Here is a 22,248-nt window from a genome sequence, read left to right as displayed (position 1 = left end):
GCAGGGGGAGTGTGGCCCAGTTCTGCCCTTGTGGCAGAAAAAAACCCCTCTGGGAGGGGTCCCTGGATCCCTCTCCTCAGATCTGCTCTGTGGAGACCTGAACCAGGTCCAGCCCCAGCCAAGCCTGAGGCTCCCTCTGGAGCACCCACCTGCCGCGTTGGCCACTGGGTCGCTCCGCAACCCCCTGCCCTCCTGGGGTGAAGGAAGGCCCAGGCCCCCCCTTTCCAGATGTGCTCCCCCTGCCCTCCGGGACGGTGTGTCCTGGTGAGGGGCACAGCATTGGGAGAGGCTCTCCCCATGTTGGGATCGAGCCCCTGGGGGGTGGAGGGGTATTTCGTGGAGCAGCCAGCTCCCGCCTGCACTGTCCCCAGCTTGGCTGCGTGTCCGCGCTGCAGCGAGCCAGCTATAAATAACCCTCAACTTCCCCGGCCCCGACTCCTGGACTATTTTTGCTGCTATTCTTGTGTCTGGTCCTGGCTCCGCTCGGGGAAGGGGGCGGCAGGGTTTGCTTTTGGTTCATCTCCCATCCTGGTGCAGCCTCCAGCAGTTTGATCTCTGCACTCCTTGTCCCCTTCCAGACGCGGTGAGGTGTAGAGCAGAGAAACCTCCCCCAGAACTGTCCTGCCCTCGGCACATCCGGGGCGGGCAGGGCAACATCCACTCCTGCCCCTGGCACTTCTGTGTGGAGCCTCGTTGGACACCAGCGTTCTGCAGCTTCTGCGCTCCAGGGAGGCGTCCGGTCAAGGTCCTGGGTGCTCAGCGCTGGTGACGGTCCTGTGGCACTCTTGGACTGGTAAGAGGAGTCACTGTTTCTTGCTCAGATTCCCTCTTGGGCAGTTCAGTTTGCTTCACAATCAGCTGCATGATTCTTCTTCATTTCCTGTCCTGGTAAATGGCTGCTGTGTTCTGGCCCAGAGGTGGCTGCATTTCACTGGTGGGTGACACAATCCCTGCATCGTTTCTGTACCCAAGCCTGATCCCTGGGGGTGCTGAGCCTCTGCAGTCCCCCTTTCTCCAAGGCAAGTTGTGGGTGGCCAGCGTGAGGAGGAGTGCACGTGTCCTGGGTCACAACTCTGCCTGAGGGTGAGTGTGATGGGGGTGAAAATCCCAGTGAGTGTGCATGAGAAGCCGTCGTGTGAATGTGTGAGAAATGTAACATCACTGTGTGAGCCGTGCGTGGCCTATAGACAGACCAAATTCCTGTTTGTAAAACCTCTGTCCCTGTGAAAACGTCTTGTATAATGGGACGTGTCGGAGCAGACCCGGGCTCCCCTCCGCTCGCACCCCGGGTGTGGCCGCACTTTGGGATTCTGGCTATTGCCATAGGATGAAGGCGGGGGGCTTCAGGGACAGGACAGGGCGCCTGGGTTCTGCTGACTTAATAAGGGACAAGTCACTTCACCGCTCTGAGCCCTGGGATGATGGCCCCCAGTCTAGACAGAAATGAAGTGGCATGGCGATTGGTGGGAGGTCAGATGCACTGGGGGGGGCCAATCTCCTTTGAGCTGTGATGGGAATCTCGGCTCTTGGGCTGCAGTTCCGCCTTGTCTCTGTGCAGCCTCCTCTTCCTCAGGCCTGCTGCTGATAGATCAGCCTGTTATCGGCCCCTGGGGATTTGCCAGGCCTCCCTGCTCGTGGCTGGAGCACATCCATGGCTGGTGTCTGTCACGGCGTCCCTGGGCGATGCTCTGGAGCTGCTCCCTACAAAGCCAGGCAGGACTCTGGGAAAGTCACCTCTCTGGGAGCAGCCTGTCTGCAGGACACACAGCTCACCCGGCTCCACCTTCCTGGGTCTGACCTCGTAGCATTCAGCCTCCTCTGCCCCTCCGTGCGCTTCCCCCAGCGAGTCCGCCCAGGCGGGGTTCTGGGGCAGCCAGAGGGTCCTGCCCCCCAACTCCGCAGTCAGACGGGACTCTCAGCCAGCCAGTAACACAGAAGGTTTATTAGACGACAGGAACATGGTCTAACACAGAGCTTGCAGGTGCAGAGAACAGGACCCCTCAGCTGGGTCCATTTTGGGGGGGCAGTGAGCCAGACAACCCCATCTGCCCTTCACTCCATGTCCCAGCCAGCCCCAAACTGAAACTCCCTCCAGCCCCCCGACCCCGCTTTGTCCCTTTCCCGGGCCAGGAGGTCACCTGATTCCTTTGTTCTCCAACCCTTTAGCTCTCACCTTGCAGGGGGGAAGGGCCAGGCCATCAGTTGCCAGGAAACAGGGTGTCACCATTTATGTATCCTGGCCCTTTGCTCTGCAACAATTACACCACCTGCCTTATCCCACCACCTAGAGACTTAGGAAATGCCTAGGGGAAACTGAGGCACCCCTACAGTGTTCAGAGGAAACATCAAGAACAGTCCCGCTTCGTCACAGTGTCCACCACATCCTGTGGGCCACCTGATGGGTGGAGGAGGCAGCTTCGGGTCACAGGCCAAGCAGGCGTTGGCGGCCGGCAGGAATCCCCAGAGCGCGGCAGGGGCGCGAGGCCTTCCCAGTGGTTAGCCCCAAGGGAGGGGCCATCCTACCCCTTTCAGGATCCAGGGGCTCGGAGCCAAAGGCTGGCAAGGGAGCTGTGGGCAGAGGGAGCTGGGGCAGGAGGTGCCAGCAGGGAACTCTCACCCCTTCTAGCCTGGCAGCTGTTGTTGGATGTGTCTGTGTGCTGGTGCCGGGACAGGGACGGAGGGGAGGCAGCTAGGGGCTGCGGGGGTTGGTGCGACACCCTCCTGCCCCCGGTACAGGTCACGCCCCTGCTGCAACAGCCCCAGTGCTGTACATCACCGTGCTGCTCGGTGCCTCGGTTTCCCCACTTCTCTGGGGGGCTCGGGGAGGTTTGTGACGTCTGTGAGATCATGGGGTGAGCGCGCTGCAGAGGAGAAAAGGCTATAATTGTACACAAAACCGTGAGCTCGCCTGGGTCCAATGAGCCACCGACTCCTTCTGCGGCTCACTCTCCTCGTCCCATGTGAGTGGCTGAGGCTGGCCAAGAGGCACACCCCAGCCGCTCGCTGGAGCCACTTTCTGGGTATGGGAGAGCTGGGGGTGCTGCGGGGGCCCCGAATCAGGCCCTCGCTCACCAGGAGCCTGGCTCTTTCTCTTCCCCGTGCGGGAATCTGGCCTGCCGTGGGGGGTAGGAATATCCTCATCTTAAAGCGGTGACGCAGATCTTACAATAAACCCCGGCTAGAGCGTTCTCGTGGCTCTGCACTGACTGCAGGTACCTAAGCGGGGGGCCGCGGCCCAGGAGGGGCCTGGGTCTCCTGCACCCTGCCCAGCCATTTACATCAGTGCCAGGAGTGACTGAATCGCACTGCAAACTGGACCGGGGCTGTTTGCATAGGACCCCTGGAGACTGCTCTGTTAAAGGGACACCTCTGCTGAGAACAAACCACGTTGTTTCCCTTTGTTTCTAACGACACTGAGCCTAGAGCACAACCAGGGAAGGGGGAAATCCAGATTTCTTGTCCCCATCTGTGCGCTCTGTTCATGCTCTGCATTTCGCCCAGCCTGGAGCATGGAGCCCGTTTCGCTCGGCCTTGGAGTGCATTTCACTGCTGCGCTTTGGGGGGAAGTTGCCGGCTGTAGAAATGATCCCTTCTCGGCTTTCCTTGAACCTCCTTGCGAAAAAATGTTAAATCCAGGGTTCAGTGTGCCGCTCCCCCCGTCCCCCGGTGATCTGCCCTGTTAGCTCGGCATGGGCACACGCAGACATGTCAGCCCAGGTGTGCGGGTTTCGTGTTCCAAGAGACAAGGGACTACTGTTAGGTCGAAGCCGGTGTCTTTCGTTCCTGCCTGGTTCCAAGCCGCGCAGGCCGGGGCTGGGTGGACACGGGAGAAGACGCTGAAGGGTTTCTGGTGTCCACATCTAACACTGCGAGTCATCCTGAAATCTGGGGTCTGAGTCAGATTCTGTCCTCGCTTCCATCTCCAGGGAGGCTGCTCCCGGGCCTGGCGCTGGGATGCTTCTCTCCTTGCCCTTCAGCGGCGTGACCGAGCCTTTCCCATCCGTCCTCCTGCCTTGGTTCCTTCTGACCAGCACCGCGATGCCCTCCCACCTGGGCAAAGCTCCCAGGCAAAGGCTGTAAAGCTGCTGCCTTGGTCTCCGTCAGTCTCAGGCCTGGAAGCTGCCATCTGCTGCTGGCTGGCCAGGGAGTGAGTCGCGCGGTGATGGCTGACATGGGACATCTCCAGCAACATGCGTCAGTCTGTGTGTGTAAGCTCAGGAGCCCGTGTCCATGAGCAGGGCTGTAACAGACCCACATCTCCTGTGGACTGGGGGCACGTGAGGCATGCTGCTCCGTGGGTTACCGGTACCACTACCCGTTGGCCAAGGGCTGTGCATGCCCCTAGTTCACCGGACTGCAGCTGCCCCACTGCCAATGTCCTTAATGCAGACAGGCCTGAGAGTGTAAAGTCCTGGGTGCAGGGCCTCTCACTCACCCTGTGGCTATGGCATGCCCAGCGCAACGGACCCACCTGGCTCTAGGCACTGTGGCAGGGGCGGCCAAACCGTGGCTGGCGAGCTGCACGTGGCTCTTACAGTTAAAGTGTGGCTCGCAGAGCCCCCCTCATTCTCCACCCACCAGATGGGCGGGGGAGCGGGGGAGCTCCAGGTTTCTGCCCTGCGGGAGTCCCAGACCCACACGCAGCTGGCATCTGTCAGGGCCCAGGGCGCGATGCCAGGGCGGAGATTCTGCAGCAGTCTTGTCTCTGGAGCCGCACAAGACATTTGGCCAGGCCAAGCTGAGGGCGTCCCAGCCATGGGCTGGCGCCCTGAGGGGGCAGCTGCGCTGCCCTGTGGCCGCTATCCCACACCCACACAGGGGCTGCTCTTCCTCTCCGTGCCCCGGACACCAGCTCAGTGCTGAAAAGGCCTGGGCACGTGGGACTGTCCCGTAAAAGCCGGGCTGGGCATCAGGCCTAGCCGCGGGGCTCTTTGTCCCCACGCTGGGCCCGGCCAGGGCGCTTCAGCCAGCGAGGCAGGGCACACCACCCGCTGAGGAAGCTGTGGGGGGACCGTGTTGGTCTGGGGCAGAGATCTGCTCCAGGGCTTCATTCTTTCCTCCAGCCGGGGCCCTGCCCCAGCGCTGCCCCGGACTCCCTCCTCCCGCAGCCCCGTGGTGGCACCGCACAGAGCTGCTCTCCGGCTCCTCGTGGCACGCCGGGGCCTGGCAGGTTTCCATTGTCCCATCAGCTTCCGCTCGTGCTGGGCCTGGGGCTCTGCTGGCCCAGCCCAGCCCCCGTGCAGGGGCCTGGGGGGCCTCAGCCCTGGCAGGACATCAGGCCCCTCTGAGGGGTCACGAGCTGGGCACCTGCAATCACTCGACCTGGTGGGAAGTATCGGCCTCCTTTGGGCCCGCACAGCCCCTGGGGAGGTGGGGGGAAGGCTCTGGAGTGTGCCCCGGCCAGGGGGGCAGCTCCTGTCCTCTGCCTCCCCATCTGAGAGCACTTGGCCCTAGGGGGCAGTTTGTGAGGGTCCCCCTTTCTCTGATGATCCAAGAGGGGGCCCTTGGGGAGGTCCCTCCCTGCCATGATCTGTGGGGGTTGGGTGGTGGGGGCAGTTTGTGAGGGTCCCCTCCCCCATGTGCTGGAGGCAGGTCCTGGTTTGTGGGGGTCCCCCTTCCTCCCTGGTGTGAGGAGTTGGTTGGGGGCAGGTGTGTGTCCAGCTTCCTGATGGTCCAAGGATGCTGGGCTGGGGGAGCTTGTTTGGGAGGCTCTTCCCCCCCTCCCCTGGTCCTAGTTGGAGGGTTCCCCTTTCCCCGTGCTCTGGGGGGCGTTCCAGTTTGGGGGTTCCCCTTCCCCCCATGCTCGAGGGCCCCAGTTCTCCTTCCCGCCCAGGCTTGGGGGTCCCCTCCCCAGGCTCGGGGCGGGCGGGGGCCGGGCTCCTCCCCGGTAGCGGCGGGGAAGGCGGAGCCGCAGGCCCGGGGGAGCAGCCGAGGCTGGAGCCGCCTCTTCCCCAACAATAGCGGGGCCGGCCCGGGAGCCGCCGCAGCGGGAGCAGCCGGGGTCGCGGCCGGGGGAGGATGCTGGGGAGCCGGCCCCGCCGCGCTGCGGGGCCCCTCACGGAGCAGCGGCCGCCGGGGGCCGACCCACAGCCCGTCCCGGCCTGGGTGCGTGGGGGGCGGCGGGGCCGGGGGACCGAGGGTGGGGGGTGCCGGGGTGTGTGTGTGTCGCGGGGAGGTTTGGGGAAGATGGGGGGCCTGCCGGGGTGTGGTTTGGGGGAAATGGGGTGTCTGGGGGGACTGTCAGGGTCTCTGGGTTGGGGTGAGGTTTGGGGAAGATGGGGGGGCTGCTGGTGGTGTGTGTTGGGGTGAGATTTGGGGAAGATGGGGGGCTGCTGGGGGTGAGTGTGGTCGGGGTAAGTTTCAGGTGTTGGGGGGAGGTTTGAGGGAGATGGGGGGGCTCCCGGGGTGTGTGTGTTGGGGGAGGTTTTGGGGAGATGGGGAGGCTGCCGGGGTGTGTGTGTGTCGGGGTGAGGTTTGGGGGAGTTGGGGTGTCTGGGGGGCTGCCGGGGTACGTGTATCAGGGTGAGGTTTGGGGAAGATGGGGGGCTGCTGGTGGTGTGTGTTGGGGTGAGGTTTGGGGGAGTTGGGGTGTCTGGGGGGCTGCCGGGGTGTGTGTATCAGGGTGAGGTTTGGGGAAGATGGGGGGCTGCTGGTGGTGTGTGTTGGGGTGAGGTTTGGGGATGTCTGGTTTGTGGCGCCCACTGTTGTAAGCTCTGTGGGTGGGGGAACCTCGTGTTTACATGTTGTGCCCTGCCGAGGCCGGCTGTGGGGGTGACGGGGTTGGGGGCAGCTGGCTTTGGGGGGTTTGCTAGGGTCCCTGGGAGGAGGGGCGCCGTGCCGTGGGGGGTCTGGGGGTCTGGGTGGAAGGGACATTACGGCTGTGTCTAGATGCGGGGGGGATGTCACCCCCCAGGGGAACATCTTTGCTGACGCTTGAAGCCAATGATTCTGCCTTGCACGGGGGCCCCTCGCATGGGGGCCCCTCGCCCTGGTTCTGTGGCCGGGCCCCTCCACTGGGGGGCTGGATTCGTAGCAAGATTGAATTCCCGTTCCAAGCCCCTGCTGCTTTGCTCTCACCCCGAGCCATCGGTGCCACCTGGCCACTTCCCTGCCCGCTCCGGGATGGGGGAGGCAGCCCCAGGCAGCCCTTGTCCCGGGGAGGCTCTAACTGGGCTGGGCCCAGAGCCCGCTGGGCAAACTGGCACCGAAGCCGAGATGCGACCATGCCGCTCTTGGCACAGGCCTGTCCTCAGAGCCTGGAGAGCGGTGACGGGCCGTGTGTGTGCGAGATGGGTCAGCCAATGAAACTGGGGCAACTCCAGGGGCCTTTAGGAGAGGGTGGGGCAGGGGAACAGAGAGGGGCTCTGCAAGACAAGCAGGACCTGTCCCTCCAAGAGCTAGCCCTGCTCTGGAGCCTTTCCTTTGAGATCCTCCAGTCCCTGAACCAGGCCTCGCAACCTCCTGGGAACGAGGCTGCAGTGGGAGGCAGGCAGCTGTTATTAGACACACTGTACACATGGGGAAACTGAGGCACAGTGACGTGACTTACACAGGCGCGTCTGGCAGTGTTGGGAATGGAACGCAGGTATCCTGGCTCCTGTTCCCCCCATGGCTAGATCACCCTGCCTCTGTGACTAGCACGGAAGGCTCTCTGAGGAGGGTTCGCTCCCAGCTCTGTGTGGGCAAGGACCCTTAAAGTGGCTCGGGGAGGCGCTGCCCCTGGCAGGGTGCAGAGGACGGGGTTGGGCGGCAGGGGGAAGGGTAAATGCTACTCAGGTGCCTTCTGCTGCCTGCTCTTGGAGGGGCATTTGGGGGCCTGGCTCTGTGCGGTGTCAGGTCCTGGGGCTGGAGGAGGATGCGGACGGTGGGTCTGGTCCCTTGGCCAGGGGGCTGTTTTCAGGCCGGCCAGGGGGAAAGGCCGTTTGATTGGGGTAAAGGTGCGAGCGCCTCCCCCCAGTGGTGGGATCTCCCCCAGCACCTCACTTTTCCCTGAGTGATCGTTTCCTGGGGTTCTGTCCAGCTCAGGAACTGGGGGGGGGGGGCAGCTGGCCTTGTTTCCAGGCAGCCCAGATACATTTCCCATGGGGAGGGGATAGGTGGACCCTAGCTGCAGGAGGCTATGGGAGCCTCTTGGTCAAGGGTGCTGAGCAGCAGCCCACTCTGGGGTGGAGAGGGCATCGGCTAATGGGTCCTGGCTCCAGAGGCCCTTCAAGGTCCAGTTGGATCTGCAAGGACGTTACTTTGTCAGAGTTTCTTCCCTTGCAGCCTGCCCAGGGCTGGTGTTCTCTCCCACCTTGGGATTTGGGGAGCCTGGGGGGGTTTCCCCACAGCTGCCCCTCCCTGAGTTCCAGGCTCTTTGGTCCGGCCCCGTCGCCCGTCTCGGTGTGGGGTTCTGGAGAGGCAGAGTTGAGGGACCAGTCTGATTGCTGGGTTTTATCCCCTTGCAGGCGAGCAGGCAGAGGTGACAAGGGAAGGCTGGAAGGTGCTGCTGGGTCTGGGGTCGGGCCCCTGGAACGAGGTAAGAAGAGAGAGAACTCCCCCCTCCTTTGCACACGTGTGTGTACACCCTCCTTTGCAGGTGCATGTGTACATACACTCCTTTGCACATGCACACCTGTGCACTCCCTCCTTTGCACGTGTGTGTGTATGCACCCTCCTTTGCCCGCCTGTGCATTCGTTTATCATCCTTTGCAGGAGGCCCCGTGTTCTGGAGAGAATCCTCCAGGCTCCCGCAGCCCAGACTCCCTTCTGGCCTGGGCCAGATGCTGTTCAGGGGAGTCGGCTGGGGTTGGTCCCAGAGGCGAGCCTGGTGCAGGTGCCTGCAGGAGGCTGCACTGAGCAGGCCCATCCTGGGTGCTGAGAGGAGGAGCCGGCAGTGAGGGGGCTGCCCTGCAGTTCCCCCGAAGGGGCCACACCCCTGGGGGGTGCCTGGCCCGACACTCACTGGCCTCTCGCTTTGTGGTGCAGGGCTCCATGTCGGAAGCTGTGGCCGGCCGGGGAGACATGAAGCCAGAAGAGGGTGGCAGTGAGCCGGGAACGAGCCAGGAGCTGCTGCAGAGACTGCGGGAGCTGGAGGTGCGGAGCCCCACCGGGCTGTGTCTCTGGGGCCAGGCATGATCCCTGGGTAGATGCCTGGGGCCGGATGGAGGGTCGCTGCCCCCCCAGGAGCCCTGCATTGCGTCTGGGGATGCCCACCCCAGCAGCGCCCTGCTCCCCAGCACTGGGGAGGGGTGCCCCGGCTGTGAAGGCTGGGTCAGTGCGAGCCGTGTGGCCACCAGGGGGGCAGCAAACGGGAACAGTCAGGGGCTCCCTCCTGCAGGCTCTGAATCCATGTTGCTCAGGGGTTTGTTCCAAGGACAGCGCCCCCCTTCCACTCACAGCCGTGGTCCAAGGCAGCTTCCCAGGCGCTCCCAGAGCCCCACAGCAGAGTGAGCTGGGGCAGAGAGGGGCTAGGGACTTGCCCAACGTCATACAGTGAATCTGTGGCAGAGGAAAAGACCCAGGAGTCCTGGCTCCCAGCCCCCCCTGCTCTAACCCACCAGACCGCACTCCCCGCCCAGAGCAGGGCACAGAACCCAGGAGTCCTGGCACCCAGCTCTGGGGTGGAGTTTCCCCCGCATGGAGTTTCGGGTGGGCGGAGGAGCTGGGCCCCTGACCTGCTGCTCTTTCCTTCTCTGCGCCAGGCGGAGAACTCGGCCCTGGCTCAGGCCAACGAGAACCAGAGGGAGACCTACGAGCGCTGCCTGGACGAGGTAACTTGCCTGCCCTGGAGCCCCCCGCACTGGGCTGCTCGGGGACCCGGGGCAGTGTCTGGGGGTGGGAGAATCATTTGCTGCTCCTGCCCCCCACCTCCTGTCATGTGACTGCTTTGCTTTCCAGGTTGCCAACCACGTGGTCCAGGCTCTGCTCAACCAGAAGGTGAGTGAGTACCGGGGCCCCCCTGCCTGGGGATCAGAGCCCCCCCGGGGCAGCACAGCCAACCTTCTCCCCCCCAGGGTGGGACCTGAGCAGCGGTGGGCGATGGGTGTGGTGCCCTTGTCCAGGGGCCCAGCGCTCTGCCCGCTGCGTGGCCTTGTGTGTTGTACAGGCTGACGCTTCCCTAGCACAATGAACAGCAGCGAGGACAGAACCCAGGAGTCCTGACCCTCCCCCCCCAACCCAACCACTGCACAGCACAGCACTCCCCTCCAGAGCTGGCACTGGAAGCCCAGAGTCCTGACCCCCTCCCCTCCCCTCCAGAGCTGGGACTGGAAGCCCAGAGTCCTGACCCCCTCCCCTCCCCTCCAGAGCTGGCACTGGAAGCCCAGAGTCCTGACCCCCTCCCCTCCCCTCCAGAGCTGGGACTGGAAGCCCGGAGTCCACACTTCAAGCGCGGGGATGCAGCCTAGTTGGCGCTGGAGGCCTCCCCGCCCGTTGCCCACTCTGTGGCGTGTGGGTGACACGGGGCTGCGGGTGGGGACTGGTGACTTGGGAGCCGTTGGCATGCCCTGGGATCCTTGAGCCAGCCCCGCCTGGCATGTGGCCGAGCCCTGGGGTGGGTTGTGAGCCCAGGCCCTTTGCCGTGGCAGGGCTGGGACCCAGGGCCAGCATCGCAGGGTCACGTGGGCAGAGGGAGAGGGCTAGAGGGCGGTTCTGGGGGACCCTGGCAGCCCCCTGCCTGGCTGTGTGGGTGAGGGCTGCACCGAGTGGGGAGGGGAGCCCAGTGCCTGGCTCTGAGTGCAGGCCCGAGCCCCACCCCCTGGGGGCGCTGGCTCAGATGCTCTGCTTTGCCCCGGGGCCGGCAGGACCTGCGCCAGGAGTGCCTCAAGCTGAAGAAGAGGGTCTTTGACCTGGAGCGGCAGAACCAGACCCTGAGCGACCTCTTCCAGCAAAAGCTGCAGCTGACGACCGGCTCGCTGCCCCAGGTCCAGCCTCAGCCCCCCCACCCCCGCCACCCAGTCCAGTCTCGTCCACCCCCATCCCTCCCTGCCAACTGGTCCAGTCTCGCCCCCCTTCTTCCCTGCCACCCGGTCCAGCCTCGTCCACCCCCATCCCTCCCTGCCAACTGGTCCAGTCTCGCCCCCCTCCTTCCCTGCCACCCGGTCCAGCCTCGTCCACCCCCATCCCTCCCTGCCAACTGGTCCAGTCTCGCCCCCCTCCTTCCCTGCCACCCGATCCAACCTTGTCCACCCTCATCCCTCCCTGCCAACTGGTCCAGCCTCAGCCCCCTCGCCTCCCCCCCGCCACCCGGTCCAGCCTCATCCGACCCCCTCCCTCCCTGCCACCTGGTCCAGCCTCATACGACCCCCTCCCTCCCCACCAACTGGTCCAGTCTCGCCCCCATCCTTCCCTGCCACCCAGTCCAGCCTCATCCTCCCCCATCCCTCCCTGCCAACTGGTCCAGTCTCGCCCCGCTCCTTCCCTGCCACCCGGTCCAGCCTTGTCCACCCTCATCCCTCCCTGCCAACTGGTCCAGCCTCAGCCCCCTCGCCTCCCCCCCGCCACCCGGTCCAGCCTCGTCTGCCCCCCTCCCTCCCCGCCACCCAGTCCAGCCTCAGCCCCCCACCCGCCACCTGGTCCAGCCTCAGTCCCCCCCCCCCCCCGGTCCAGCCTCGTACCCCACCCCTTAGGTCTGGGGTCCCCGACTCCCTGCCCTTCTCCTTCCCCTGCGGCGTCTCCGCCCCTCACTGCCTTGCTTTCGTTCCCAGCTGGCCCTGCACCCGGTGCCTGTGCTGTGCAGCCCCCCGGCCAGTCTCCAGTTGGGCTCGGTGGAGAAGCTGGCCCCCTCGCTGCCCCTGGGACGCTGCGCCCTGCCGAGGGAGGTATGTCCCGCGCCCCCTTGGCTCCCCGTCCAGCCAAGCTCCCGGCTGCTCTCAGCCCATAGACCAGGGAGAGGGGCACTGGGGGGCAGCTGCTGTCCTCGCCGGGCCCGAGCCCCCCGGGCAGGGACGTGGGTTCCGTTGCAGGACACTGAGATCAGTGGGGAGCTGCAGGGAGGGCTGCCAGGGGAACGGGCTCCAGCCACGAGCTTGGGTTAGTGGCAGGACGGGCACTGCCTGGGCAGGGCGAGTGGGGCCCCAGACCTAGAGCCCCCTGCAGGAGCAGCCGAGCCCCCCCCTTTTGTTTCCCAGGAGCTGGGCCCAAGCCCAGCAGGGCCCTCGGAGCCAGGACTCCTGTGCCAGACTTTGCCACAGATAACGCTGGGGGATCTCAGGCGGGTCACGCCCCCCTCAGGGCCTCGATTTCCTCACCTGTGCACTGAGGGAGGAGGTGATCCTGGCTGGGCTGCTGAGCTGGGGCCGGGCTGTGGGGGGCCCGTCGGATTGGGGGCTGCTCAAGCCCAGCTTCTGACAGCTCAGTCAGGCCCCTTGTGCCCTGGCGTTAGCAGAAATGGCGGGGGGGTCTCCTGCCCGCCCATGGCCCCGGGAAGATGCAGAGACGGCGGCTTCCCAGGGCAGCGCTTTGGGATGCTCAGTGGCAGCTCCTCCGGATCAGGGACAGGGGTCTGTCTTTGGGTCCCCAATGCCCAGCCCCTCGCCACAGGTGCAGGCTCTCCCCTGCTGCCCCCCACGCCCTGAGAGCAGAACCGGGGCTGGGCGCCCCCACTGCATCGGGCCTGACAGAGCAGCTCTGACTCCCTCGGGGAAGGGTCTCGGAGCGGGGGCTGCTGAGGATGTGGGGAGGGGTGGTCCCATTAACAGGGGAGGGAGCTGGGCATATCGCCCCCTCCCCCGGCAGCATTGCCACGGTACCTGCCATGCTCCTAACCCAGCAGTGCCCAGGCTGCCCCCTGCCAAGTGGGGAAGGGGGGCTGGCCTATGTGGGTCACCCCTGTGAGGATCAAGCTCCCTCCCTGGCTGGCCATCCCCCTTCCCCGACAGCCCAGCCTGCGGGAGGGCGAGCTGGCCCCCTGATCAAAGGGGCTCCCCACCCCCAACAACCTGGGCTCCCACTAGCCACCCTGTCCCCACTGTCTGGCTGAGCCTTGGGACCGAGGGGGGCCCCAGAACCCCATGTTCTAGGCCTGGGCCTGCCCGTTTGCCCCAGGAAGCAGCGAACGGCCACGGTGCCACGTGCTCTGGCCGCACTGCTGTCCGGGCTGGGGGTCTGGATTATCGGGGAGTCCTTGGCATAGCTGGGAGCCAGGCTCTGGACGTCTCACGGCCTCTCCGGCCCCTCTCCCCAGGTGGGGTACGGAGGGCTGCGGACCGGCAGCCCCGGCTTCCAGTCCATGGAGGCGCTGTCTCCGTTCTTCAAGAAGAAAGCCCAGATCCTGGAGGTGCTGCGGAAGCTGGAGGAGACAGACCCCCTGCTGTGCCCCCCACCCTGCCAGCTGGCTCCCTGGAGGGACCCCAGCCACTCCCCTCCCGAGCCCGGCTCCCCCAAATTCCAGCGGGTCCCAGCAGACAGCCGGAGCCAGCCGGAGTCACCGGTGAATGGGGAAGGCCCCCCGGCCGAGCCCCTGGCCACCGCCCACGAGCTGTGGCCGTCCTGCCTGCTGCGAGCACAGCATGGCCTGGAGGAGGCGCTGAAGTGGAAGAGTGAGGAGGGGGGGGGCCTGGAGGCCGAGGGGGGGCGCCCCCAGCTGCTCCCCCCGCTGTGCTGCCGGCAGAAGAGCGAGGGCAGCTCCTCCTCCTCCTCCGACGAGCTGGGGGAGCTGGGGGAGCTGGGCCCCGTGGAGAAGGGCCCCCCGGGTGAGGCCCCGCTGAGCACCCTGGCCGAAACGAAGCTGGACCTAGGCCTGCTGCTGGAGGAGACGGAGTGCTACCTTCAGCACTTCCTGACCGGGGGCTGCCCGCTCAACGGGGAGCCAGCCGCTGCCTACCAGCTGGAGGGGTCCCCAGGGGCGCTGGGCCCCAAGCCGGGGGCGCTGGGCAAGGCCCTGAGCCGGGACATGCTCACCAGCCTCTCGGTCTTGGGCAAGTACGAGCCCATGAAGCCGGCGTCGGGCCTGGCCCAGGGCAGCGCAGACAAGCCAGCTGTCGGCACAGCCGCCGGCAGCCAGGACCTGGGGCCCTTCCCGGAGCCGGCCCTGGGGCACCAGGCCTACATCAGCATCTGCCTCTCCGGAGACGAGCCCCCCGAGAAGAGTGCCAAGGGCTTTGCCCAGGTCTCAGCTCAGGGCAAGCCCAAGCTGCAGCCGGGCCCCCCGTCGCCGGGTGGTGGGGCACTTCCCCTGCCCTCCCCCTCCAAGATGCTGAAGTTCCTGAAGATGCCCGCGCCCGGGGAGAAGCCCCAGGGCCCCAACCCTCTGCGCCTGAGCCCCCAGCTCACCCGCAGCTCCAAGATCCCCTGCCGCAGCAACAACTACGAGGCGTGCCCCTCGCCCGTGCTCAGCCGCAGGGCCTCCCCCGAGGGGCCCGCGGCGCCTGCCTGCCCCCTGCCCCCTGGGGCCAGCGGTCAGGCCTCCCCCAAGGCTGGCAGGCGCCTGGCCCCCGGGACGGCTGAGGCCGCCGTGCACTCCCCGGAGCCCTTCGGCCATGGCTCCCCGAAGGCCCATGACTACGAGAATGTCTCGGAGCTGTCGGTGGGCGGCCTGGCCTCCCTGCTGGAGCGGCCCAAGGGCTCCCGCTCCACCCCGTTGCGAGGCGCCAGGCCAGACGTCCCCCACTGCCCGCCTGAGCTGTGCCCCTACGCCCCTGCCAAGGAGGGCCGGGAGCAGGGCTCTGAGTCCCCGCCGCCTGCCCGCAGGAATGCCGGGGGCGCCGCCGGGCCCAAGAGGCCTGGGAACAGCACTGGGAAGAAGCAGCCGGAGCTGGGACACCTGCCCTTTAAGGAGCGTCTGTCGGCGCTGGGGAAGCTGAAGGGTGCCAAGGCCGGGGAGCGGAAGGAGGCGCCGGGCCCAGAGAAGAACGGCTGCCCCGGGAAGGCCAGGGCACCAGGCCGGCCCTGCGAGGAGGCGCTGGAGATGAGGGCACAGCCCCAGCCAGGCACGGGCGGCAGCCTCAAACTCCAGGAGCAGTGCCATGGTGGGGAGCCCGCCGGGCGGTGCTACTCCTCTGGCTCGGTGGGCTCCCGGCTGGAGGCTGAGACCTGTTCCTCGAAGCACTACGCTGCCAAAGCCCGCCAGCCGGGGGTGCTGTGCCCAGTGGGGACCCCCCTGGGCCCCAGGAACTCCCCCAAAGTTGCTCCGGTGCCCCCCGCCAAGGGCACCAAGAGCCCCCATGGGAGCCCCACCAAGCTGCCCTCCAAATCGCCCACCAAGGCATCGGCCAAGGCTGGGGCTCCCCGCCCGCCTGCCGAAGAGCCAAAGCCCGGTGGCCCCAAGCCGCCCCCCACACCGCCGCCTGGCGCGGGCCGCAAGCCCCCCGACTGTGCCAAGGCTCCGCCCCTGCCTGGCCGAGCTCTGCCCGCGGTCAGCCCCGGGCTGCACTCGGCCATCGAGGAGAAGGTGATGAAGGGCATCGAGGAGAATGTGCTGCGCCGGCGGGGCCAGGACAAGGGGCTGGCGGGCGAGGGGAAGCCGAAGAACTCCAGCGGCATCGCCAGCTGGTTTGGGCTGCGCCGGAGCAAGCTGCCCGCCCTGAGCCGGCGGCCCGAGGGGCTCCCAGCCAAGGGGGAGCGGAAGCAGTGGGGCGGGGGCGGCGAGAGGAAGGTGGCGGCCGGCAAGCTGGAGGCAGAGAGCCTCAACATCTCCAAGCTGATGGAGAAGGCGGAGGACCTGCGCAAGGCGCTGGAGGCGGAGAAGGCCTACATCAACGGGCTGGCGCTGGAGAAGGGCCGGCCCCACGCCTGCGGCATCCTCATGGAGCAGACGCAGAACGAGCTCCAGGTCATGTACCAGGAGGTGACGGCCGAAAACTTCATGCAGCAGCTGCTGAACAGGTACGGTGGGGGGCTCTGCGAGGTAGGGGCAGGGGGAGAGGGAGATGCCAGCAGGCGTGGAAGCAGAAGTTTGTGTGCCCAGGCAGTGGGCTGGGGGCCAGGACTCCTGGGTTCTGTCCCTGGCTCTGGGAGGGGAGTGGGGGTGCAGTGGTTAGAGCAGGGGAGAGTGGGGGTCGTTCCTGGGTCCTGTTCCCATCTCTGGGAGGGGAGTGGGGTCTATTGGGTTAGGGCCGGGGGAGGGGGGATTCCTAGCCTTGGCAGAGACTCCCTGAGGCCTTTCTGTGCCTCTGTGAATGGGGATCACGCCGCAAGCTCAGACGTGCTGAGAGTGAGGGAGGGGAGGGTTTTCATCCGGGGCAGTCGTCCTGAGCCCAGACCAGGGAGAGCTGTGTCCAGCCCATAGGGAGGGGCTCTGCCCCACTGGCTCTGGGGGTCCATCTGTCTGTCCTGTCAGCTCCCCGGCAGCTCACACCCTCATCTCTGCAGGGTGGACGGGAAGGAAGCCTACGAGAACCGGCTGGAGCAGAAGAGGGAGCTCCGGGATTTCCAGAGGGTCTCGCACGACATCAAAGACCCCAGGCTCTTCCGGCCCCCACGGAACGGCATCGTCGGCGATCTGCGGAGCTGCGAGGAGACCCCCAAGAAGGTGGGGAGCGCCCCCAGACCTGGCTATGGCCGGGCTCTGTGCCAGGCAGAGGGGAAGGTAACCCCGGGCGCCGTGTTTATCCGTCTCTCTCATCTCCTTTCCTTTGAAGAGCCCAGACTCGAAGCTCCGGGAGGAAATCCCATCGGACGACAGCCTGGCCGAGTCCGTGAACTCCCAGCACTTCACAGGTGGCCCCACAGGAGGCTCAGTGGCACAAACCCTGGGTTGGGCCTGGCTCGTTATCGGTGCAGACTGTGGCCGAGTGGGTGGTTCGGGAGGCAGGGGGTCTGGTGATTGGGAGTTTGGGGGTCTGGACTCCTGGGTGACGTTCCCAGCCCTGGGTGGGGGTTTGACGTGCCAGTGGTGGGCGGGGCTTGGAGTCAGGTGGCGGCATGGCAGTGGGGGGTGGGAGGGGCTAGGGTCAGGACTCAGTCTGAGACCCTCCTGACCTTGGGTAATTTGCCATGTGTTCCGTGGGGGTGTGGCCTGCCAGTGGTGGGCGGAGCTTGGAACCAGGAGGGGGCGTGGCATGGGGGCAGTGGAGGTTTGGGGGGCAGGAGGGTGTGTGGTAGTGGAGGGTTAGGGCTGGGGCAGAACTCAGCCAGGGACACCCAGCACCACCTTGGGTAACTTGCCGTGTTTTCTGTGGGGGTGTGGCCTGCTGGTGGTGGGTGGGGCTTGGAGTGGAGGGTGGGTGGGGCTAGAGACGGGACTCAGCCTGGGACCTGGGGGGGTGACCTTGGGTAATTTGCCACGTGTTCCGTGGGGGGTGAAGTGCTCTGAGATGGGCTGCGGGGAGGGGCTCCAGGAGGCCCATCTGGGCTGACTCCACCCTGGCCTTGTTGCTCGCAGCGTGTGGCTCCCTGACACGGACCCTGGACAGCGGCATCGGCACCTTCCCTCCCCCCGACTACTGCAGTGGGGCTCCCAGTAAAAACCTCCCCAAGCTGAAACCCAGCCTGGACCCGCTGCCCAGCCTGGCCCCGGGGCAGCCCCCTGGCGGCACCAGAGTCCCCCGCAAGGCCCGCACGCTGGAGAGGGAGGTGCCCAGCGTGGAGGACGTTCTGGTGCCTGGCAAGCACCAAAGCATGCCCGCCTTCCACGGTGTGCTGGCCAGCGCCGAGCCGCCCCCGAGCCTCCGCAGCCACAGAGTCTGCCCCCAAGGTCTGTACCCAGGCGAGCCGCCAGGGCGGGGAGGGGGCTTACGCTGGGCCCAGTGAGAAGGTGGGGAGCACCCCCCATCTTGGCCATGGTGGAGTCCTTGGGGGGCTGGGCTTTGTGCCAGGTGGCAGGGCAGGTAACCTCCCTGTCCGTGTGTCTCCCGTGCCACCTGGGCCGGACACTGTCCATTTTCCCCCTCTACCAGAGGGCTTAATCCCCCTCCCCGCCCTGTGCTGAGCTGCCCGCCAGGGGCCGGGGCACTGGAAGGTGGGTGCTAGGACAGGACTGCAGCGACCCCAACCCTCACCCCAGTCCCTGCTGCCCACGTTTGCAGCCACTGAGCCCTTCGCCTGGGGCTGGGTTGCATCCCAGCTTGACCCCGTGGGGAATGGGGGGTCGCCCTCCAGGGAGCTGTCTGCTAATTCCCCCCCGCCTTCCTCCTGGTGCCAGACCCCTGCATGGAAACCGGCCGAGCGCGGCGAGTCCAGCCGAGCAAGAACTGGACCTTCCCCAACTCCAAGGCTTGCAGCGGCTCCGCGGACCCCTTCCTGTGCACGGCCCAGGACTTGGAGGGGCTGCATGGGCTGGCCGGGGTAAGGAGCCCCCCCGGGGACGGGGCTGGGGTGGGGCCCTGGGAGCGAGCTGCCAATAGCCCAAGGGTTGGTCTGCGTGGGCAGCGCGGTCCTGCCCGTTGGATCCACGGCCTAGCCCCAGGGACACTCTGGTCCCTGCTGCCCGAAACATCGCCACACTGGGGGCTGGTGGTGCTGAGACCCGGCTGCTCTTGGGATGCAGGCGGGCCATGCCGACACGCAGGGACCCCCCAGCCGGCCGGGTGTTCTGCTCCCCATCCCTGAGCGGCGTCTGCCTGGGGGTGGGCACTCATCAGGAAGGTGACAGTTCAGGGATCCCCTCGCCGATTTCAGCTCGCTCCCCCGCCCCCCCCACGCACAGGGCTCAGACCCCTGCCGCACGGATCCCCCCACCCCGCTCTCACGCCCGTGTCTGTCCCTGCAGAACTCTGCACACAGCACCGCCGAGAGGAAAAGAGCCTCCTCGGACGTGCCCCGCCTGCCGCCCCCCTCCTCACAGGGGTTCAGCGCCAGCCGGACGCCCAGTGCCTCTGACGTGGGCGAGGAAGGCAGCACGGAGCTGAGGTCCAGGGACACGGGGCAGGGCCAGGCGGGCCTGGAGAACTCGGAGTCGCTCAGTGACTCTCTGTACGACAGCCTCTCCTCCTGTGGGAGCCAAGGTTAAAGGGGGGCTGATCTCAGGGTGCCCCTGGAGCCCCCCTTCGTGGGGGCGGGATCATCTGGTGCTGGAGCAGGAAGGTGCTGCCTGGGGGCCCCCCTGTGCTTCCCCCGACCCCTCAGGAGCCCGGGGCGCTTGGCACTGGGGCCCTTCAGAGCCCATTGCTGGCACCGGGAGCCGCAGAATCCTGCCACTGTCTCAAACCAAGTCCTCCTCCCCCTCAACAAGGGCCACCACCACATCTTCCACCCCGGACCCCTTTCCAAGCAGGCTGGAGCAGCCACCTCGCCCTGGACGCAGCCCCCAGCCATTGGGCTGCTGGGAGGGGCCGGGCAACAAACAAATCCGCTGGGCCTGGCGCTGCCTGCTGCCTGCCCCAGGCTTATCCCCAGAGGCTGGTGCAGGCGCCTGGCGTCGCAGGGCCGGTCTGCGCTGTCATCTCGGCTCCAGGGACGTCTGCATGGAGCCAGGCTCCCGTGCCGCTGTCCCCACCTCCAAACCCCCTCCCCACGCGGGTCAGGAGTGGGTTCCCTGGGGCGCATGGGGATCGCCTGCCTGGATTGGACCGGGGCCCCTCTAGTACAGTCTTCACCAGGCCCCGGAACCAGCCGCTGCCGAGGAAGGTGTAAGGTGCCCTGCGGTGGGCGATTCTGGAGTACGTTGCCAGTGGGGCGGGGAGGGGTCTCTCCTGTTGGCTAGGGCCTGACCAGTCTGTACAGCAGGGGGTACAGACCCCCTCTCAGGTAGCTGGGTGGTCTCTTGTTCTTAGCTGCATTGAATGTCCAGTCCCCTTTTCACACCTACTTTGCGCCACACCGCAATCTCTTGTGGCAGAGAGTTCCCCAGGCTCGCTATGGGGGAGGGGGAGGTTTGCTTTCCTCTGATGCACCAGCTATGGGCCTGTGCTGGAGGGAAGGTGGGCGCAGCTGAGCGGAGTGAGTTGATGCTGTAGAAACCAGGAGTCCTAAGCCCCTGCAACCCCCTGCCCCCCGCCCCCCGGCTGTAAAGTGGGCTGTGAGTGGCTGGATCGCAGGGGTTTTTAGCTGTCCCGAGTCACGAAGTGGAACCATGTCCCCCTCTCTCAGCAGCTCCCCTGGTTGTGCTCCCCGACCCCTCTGTCGCCTCAGCACCAGGCTGGGGTGCAGGGGGCTCCTTGCAGTGGTTCCCCCCCCCACCTACTAGCCAGCGCTCTTAGCCCAGCCCTGCCTACTCCCCGGCGGAGCCACTCCTCTCTCCACTGGTGCTGGGGGGCAGACCCACGAGCTGACCCCAGCTGGGTCCTGGAGCTGCCGTGGGGCCAGGCCGGGTGCTCCCGCCCCTTGTCTTTTGTGTGTAGGTCAGGGTTGCCCTTGGCTCCTGGTCCCGCTGCCTCCCCTGGCCGCGTGCCCCTCGCCTGGCTCTCTCCATGGTGCTATTGCCATGTACAGACCCCCCCCAGCCCCACTTCCCGTTCTCGCCTTCCAGTCGGGTTTTTTATTCAATGACGCCACCCTCCCACTTTGTTTTATTTATATAAGTTATTGTGAATCCAGCTGTTTATTGTCTGCCTTGGTCTCCCTTCAAACAGCCAATAAAAGGTTAAGAGCTGGCCTGGATTAATGCGTGGTTTCCCATCCCCACCCTACCCACCCGCCAGCGGCTGCGGGGTCAGGAACAGAGCCGCTGGGCAGGAGTCGGTGCCCAGGGCACGGTGCCCACATGCGGTCTCCACAGCCACGTGCCCTCCCGGGTTTCACAAGCCCCGGAGTGGCCCAGGGACACGGGGAGGTCAGTCCCTCCAGACCCCCAGGCCTGCACTCAACCCGGCACCTCGAAGGGTGCAGCCAGCCCAGGCCCGAATGGCAGAGGAGCCTGCTGGGGGCGGGTTTGTCGTCGGTGCACGTGGGGCGCGATGGACTCGGTGTGACTCTTACGGGTCCCCTCTGCCCGCTCCAGACTAGCACCCATGGGGCTGTTGGGAGTCAGGCTGGGTCCTTCCTCTTCAGAGCCGTGGGTGGGTGCCACGGACGCTGACTGGCCACCAGGGGCTGCCCCCCACGCGCAGGGCAGGCTGGAAAGGGGGCGTTGGGCCCCCCTCCTGGGAATCCCAGTCCCTGCCATGCAGACATCGAAGGGATGCTGCCGCGTCAGCGATTCCAACCATGGTACCAGAGCACAGGAAAGAGACGCCTCGAAGGGAGAGGATCTGTCGCCAGCCCAGAGCAAACTGATCGACAGCTGTATGGGGGCACTGCACACCCAGCACTGAAAGGCAGCCACCTCTGAGCGGGGTGCAGCGGCTGTTTGGCAGTGGAGCCAGGTCAGATGCCAGCCAGGCTGCGATGACGGTTGAGTGTGAAAGGGGAGAGCAGGCGTGAGCGGACACCGCTGAGTTGGGTGAAGGATGGAGCCGGTGTGGGCAGGGCAGGCATGCAGAGGGCAGGGGCACAGGGCAGGGCTGGCATGCAGAGGGGCATGCAGCAGAGCTGGCAGGCAGGGGTGCAGGGCAGGGCTGGCATGCAGGGGGCAGGGGTGCAGGGCAGGAGTGCAGGGCAGGTCTGGCATGTGGGGGGCAAGGATGTGGGGCAGGGGTGCAGGGCAGGGCTGGCATGTGGGGGGCAAGGGTGTGGGGCAGGGGTGCAGGGCAGGAGTGCAGGGCAGGGCTGGCATGCAGAGGGCAGGGGCACAGGGCAGGGCTGGCCTGCAGAGGGGCATGGGGCAGGGCAGGCGGGCAGGAGTGCAGGCCAGGGCTGGCATGTGGGGGGCAAGGGTGCGGGGCAGGGGTGCAGGGCAGGAGTTCAGGGCAGGGCTGGCGTGTAGAGGGCAGGGGCACAGGGCAGGGCTGGCATGCAGAGGGGCATTCGGCAGAGCTGGCAGGCAGGGGTGCAGGGCAGGGCTGGCATGTGGGGGGCAGGGGTGCGGGGCAGGGGTGCAGGGCAGGAGTGCAGGGCAGGGCTGGCATGTGGGGGGCAAGGGTGCGGGGCAGGGGTGCAGGGCAGGAGTGCAGAGGGGCATGGGGCAGAGCTGGCAGGCAGGGGGGCAGGGCAGGCATGCGGGGGGCAAGGGTGCAGGGCAGAGGTGCAGGGCAGGGCAGGCATGCAGAGGGCAGGGGCACAGGGCAGGGCTGGTATGCAGAGGGGCATGGGACAGAGCTGGCAGGCAGGGGTGCAGGGCAGGGCTGGCAGGGGGGCGGGGCAGGGGTGCAGGGCAGGGTGCAGGGCAGGGCTGGCATGCAGAGGGCAGGGGCTCAGGGCAGGGCTGGTATGCAGAGGGGCATGGGACAGAGCTGGCAGGCAGGGGTGCAGGGCAGGGCTGGCAGGGGTGCAGGGCAGGGTGCAGGGCAGGGCTGGCATGCAGAGGGCAGGGGCTCAGGGCAGGGCTGGCATGCAGAGGGGCATGGGGCTGGG

The 22,248-nt window shown here is 66.4% G+C and overlaps 1 protein-coding gene across 4 annotated transcripts; it reads left to right on the top strand.

Moving 5' to 3' along the window:
- The first annotated feature begins 739 nt into the window (after nt 1-739).
- NCKAP5L (NCK associated protein 5 like) lies at nt 740-20,450 on the top strand. Of its 4 annotated transcripts, none has more exons than XM_075121465.1 (13): nt 740-793; nt 8,448-8,518; nt 8,968-9,075; nt 9,684-9,752; nt 9,880-9,918; nt 10,785-10,904; nt 11,688-11,801; nt 13,166-15,804; nt 16,291-16,450; nt 16,560-16,638; nt 17,303-17,614; nt 18,062-18,204; nt 18,629-20,450. In XM_075121465.1, exons 3-13 carry the CDS (start codon nt 8,974-8,976, stop codon nt 18,866-18,868), a joined length of 4,017 nt encoding a protein of 1,338 aa, XP_074977566.1. In that variant the 5' UTR covers nt 740-793; nt 8,448-8,518; nt 8,968-8,973; the 3' UTR covers nt 18,869-20,450. The 4 variants fall into 4 exon arrangements, with proteins under 4 accessions (XP_074977566.1, XP_074977568.1, XP_074977567.1 ...); XM_075121466.1 differs by lacking the exon at nt 740-793 and adding an exon at nt 805-1,083; XM_048831518.2 differs by lacking the exon at nt 740-793 and adding an exon at nt 5,925-6,105.
- The last annotated feature ends 1,798 nt before the right edge of the window (nt 20,451-22,248 follow it).

This window comes from Caretta caretta, chromosome 20, assembly GCF_965140235.1.
Source record: "Caretta caretta isolate rCarCar2 chromosome 20, rCarCar1.hap1, whole genome shotgun sequence".
Classification (NCBI taxonomy): domain Eukaryota; kingdom Metazoa; phylum Chordata; order Testudines; family Cheloniidae; genus Caretta; species Caretta caretta.
This window is presented reverse-complemented; position numbering and strand designations above follow the sequence as displayed.

Coding starts and splice junctions, on each gene's coding strand:
- NCKAP5L (XM_075121465.1), top strand. CDS start 8,974: ATGTCGGAAGCTGTGGCCGGCCGGGGAGACATGAAGCCAGAAGAGGGT. Junction 10,905..11,687: donor CGACCGGCTCGCTGCCCCAG/GTCCAGCCTCAG, acceptor TTTCGTTCCCAG/CTGGCCCTGCACCCGGTGCC. Junction 15,805..16,290: donor ATGCAGCAGCTGCTGAACAG/GTACGGTGGGGG, acceptor TCATCTCTGCAG/GGTGGACGGGAAGGAAGCCT.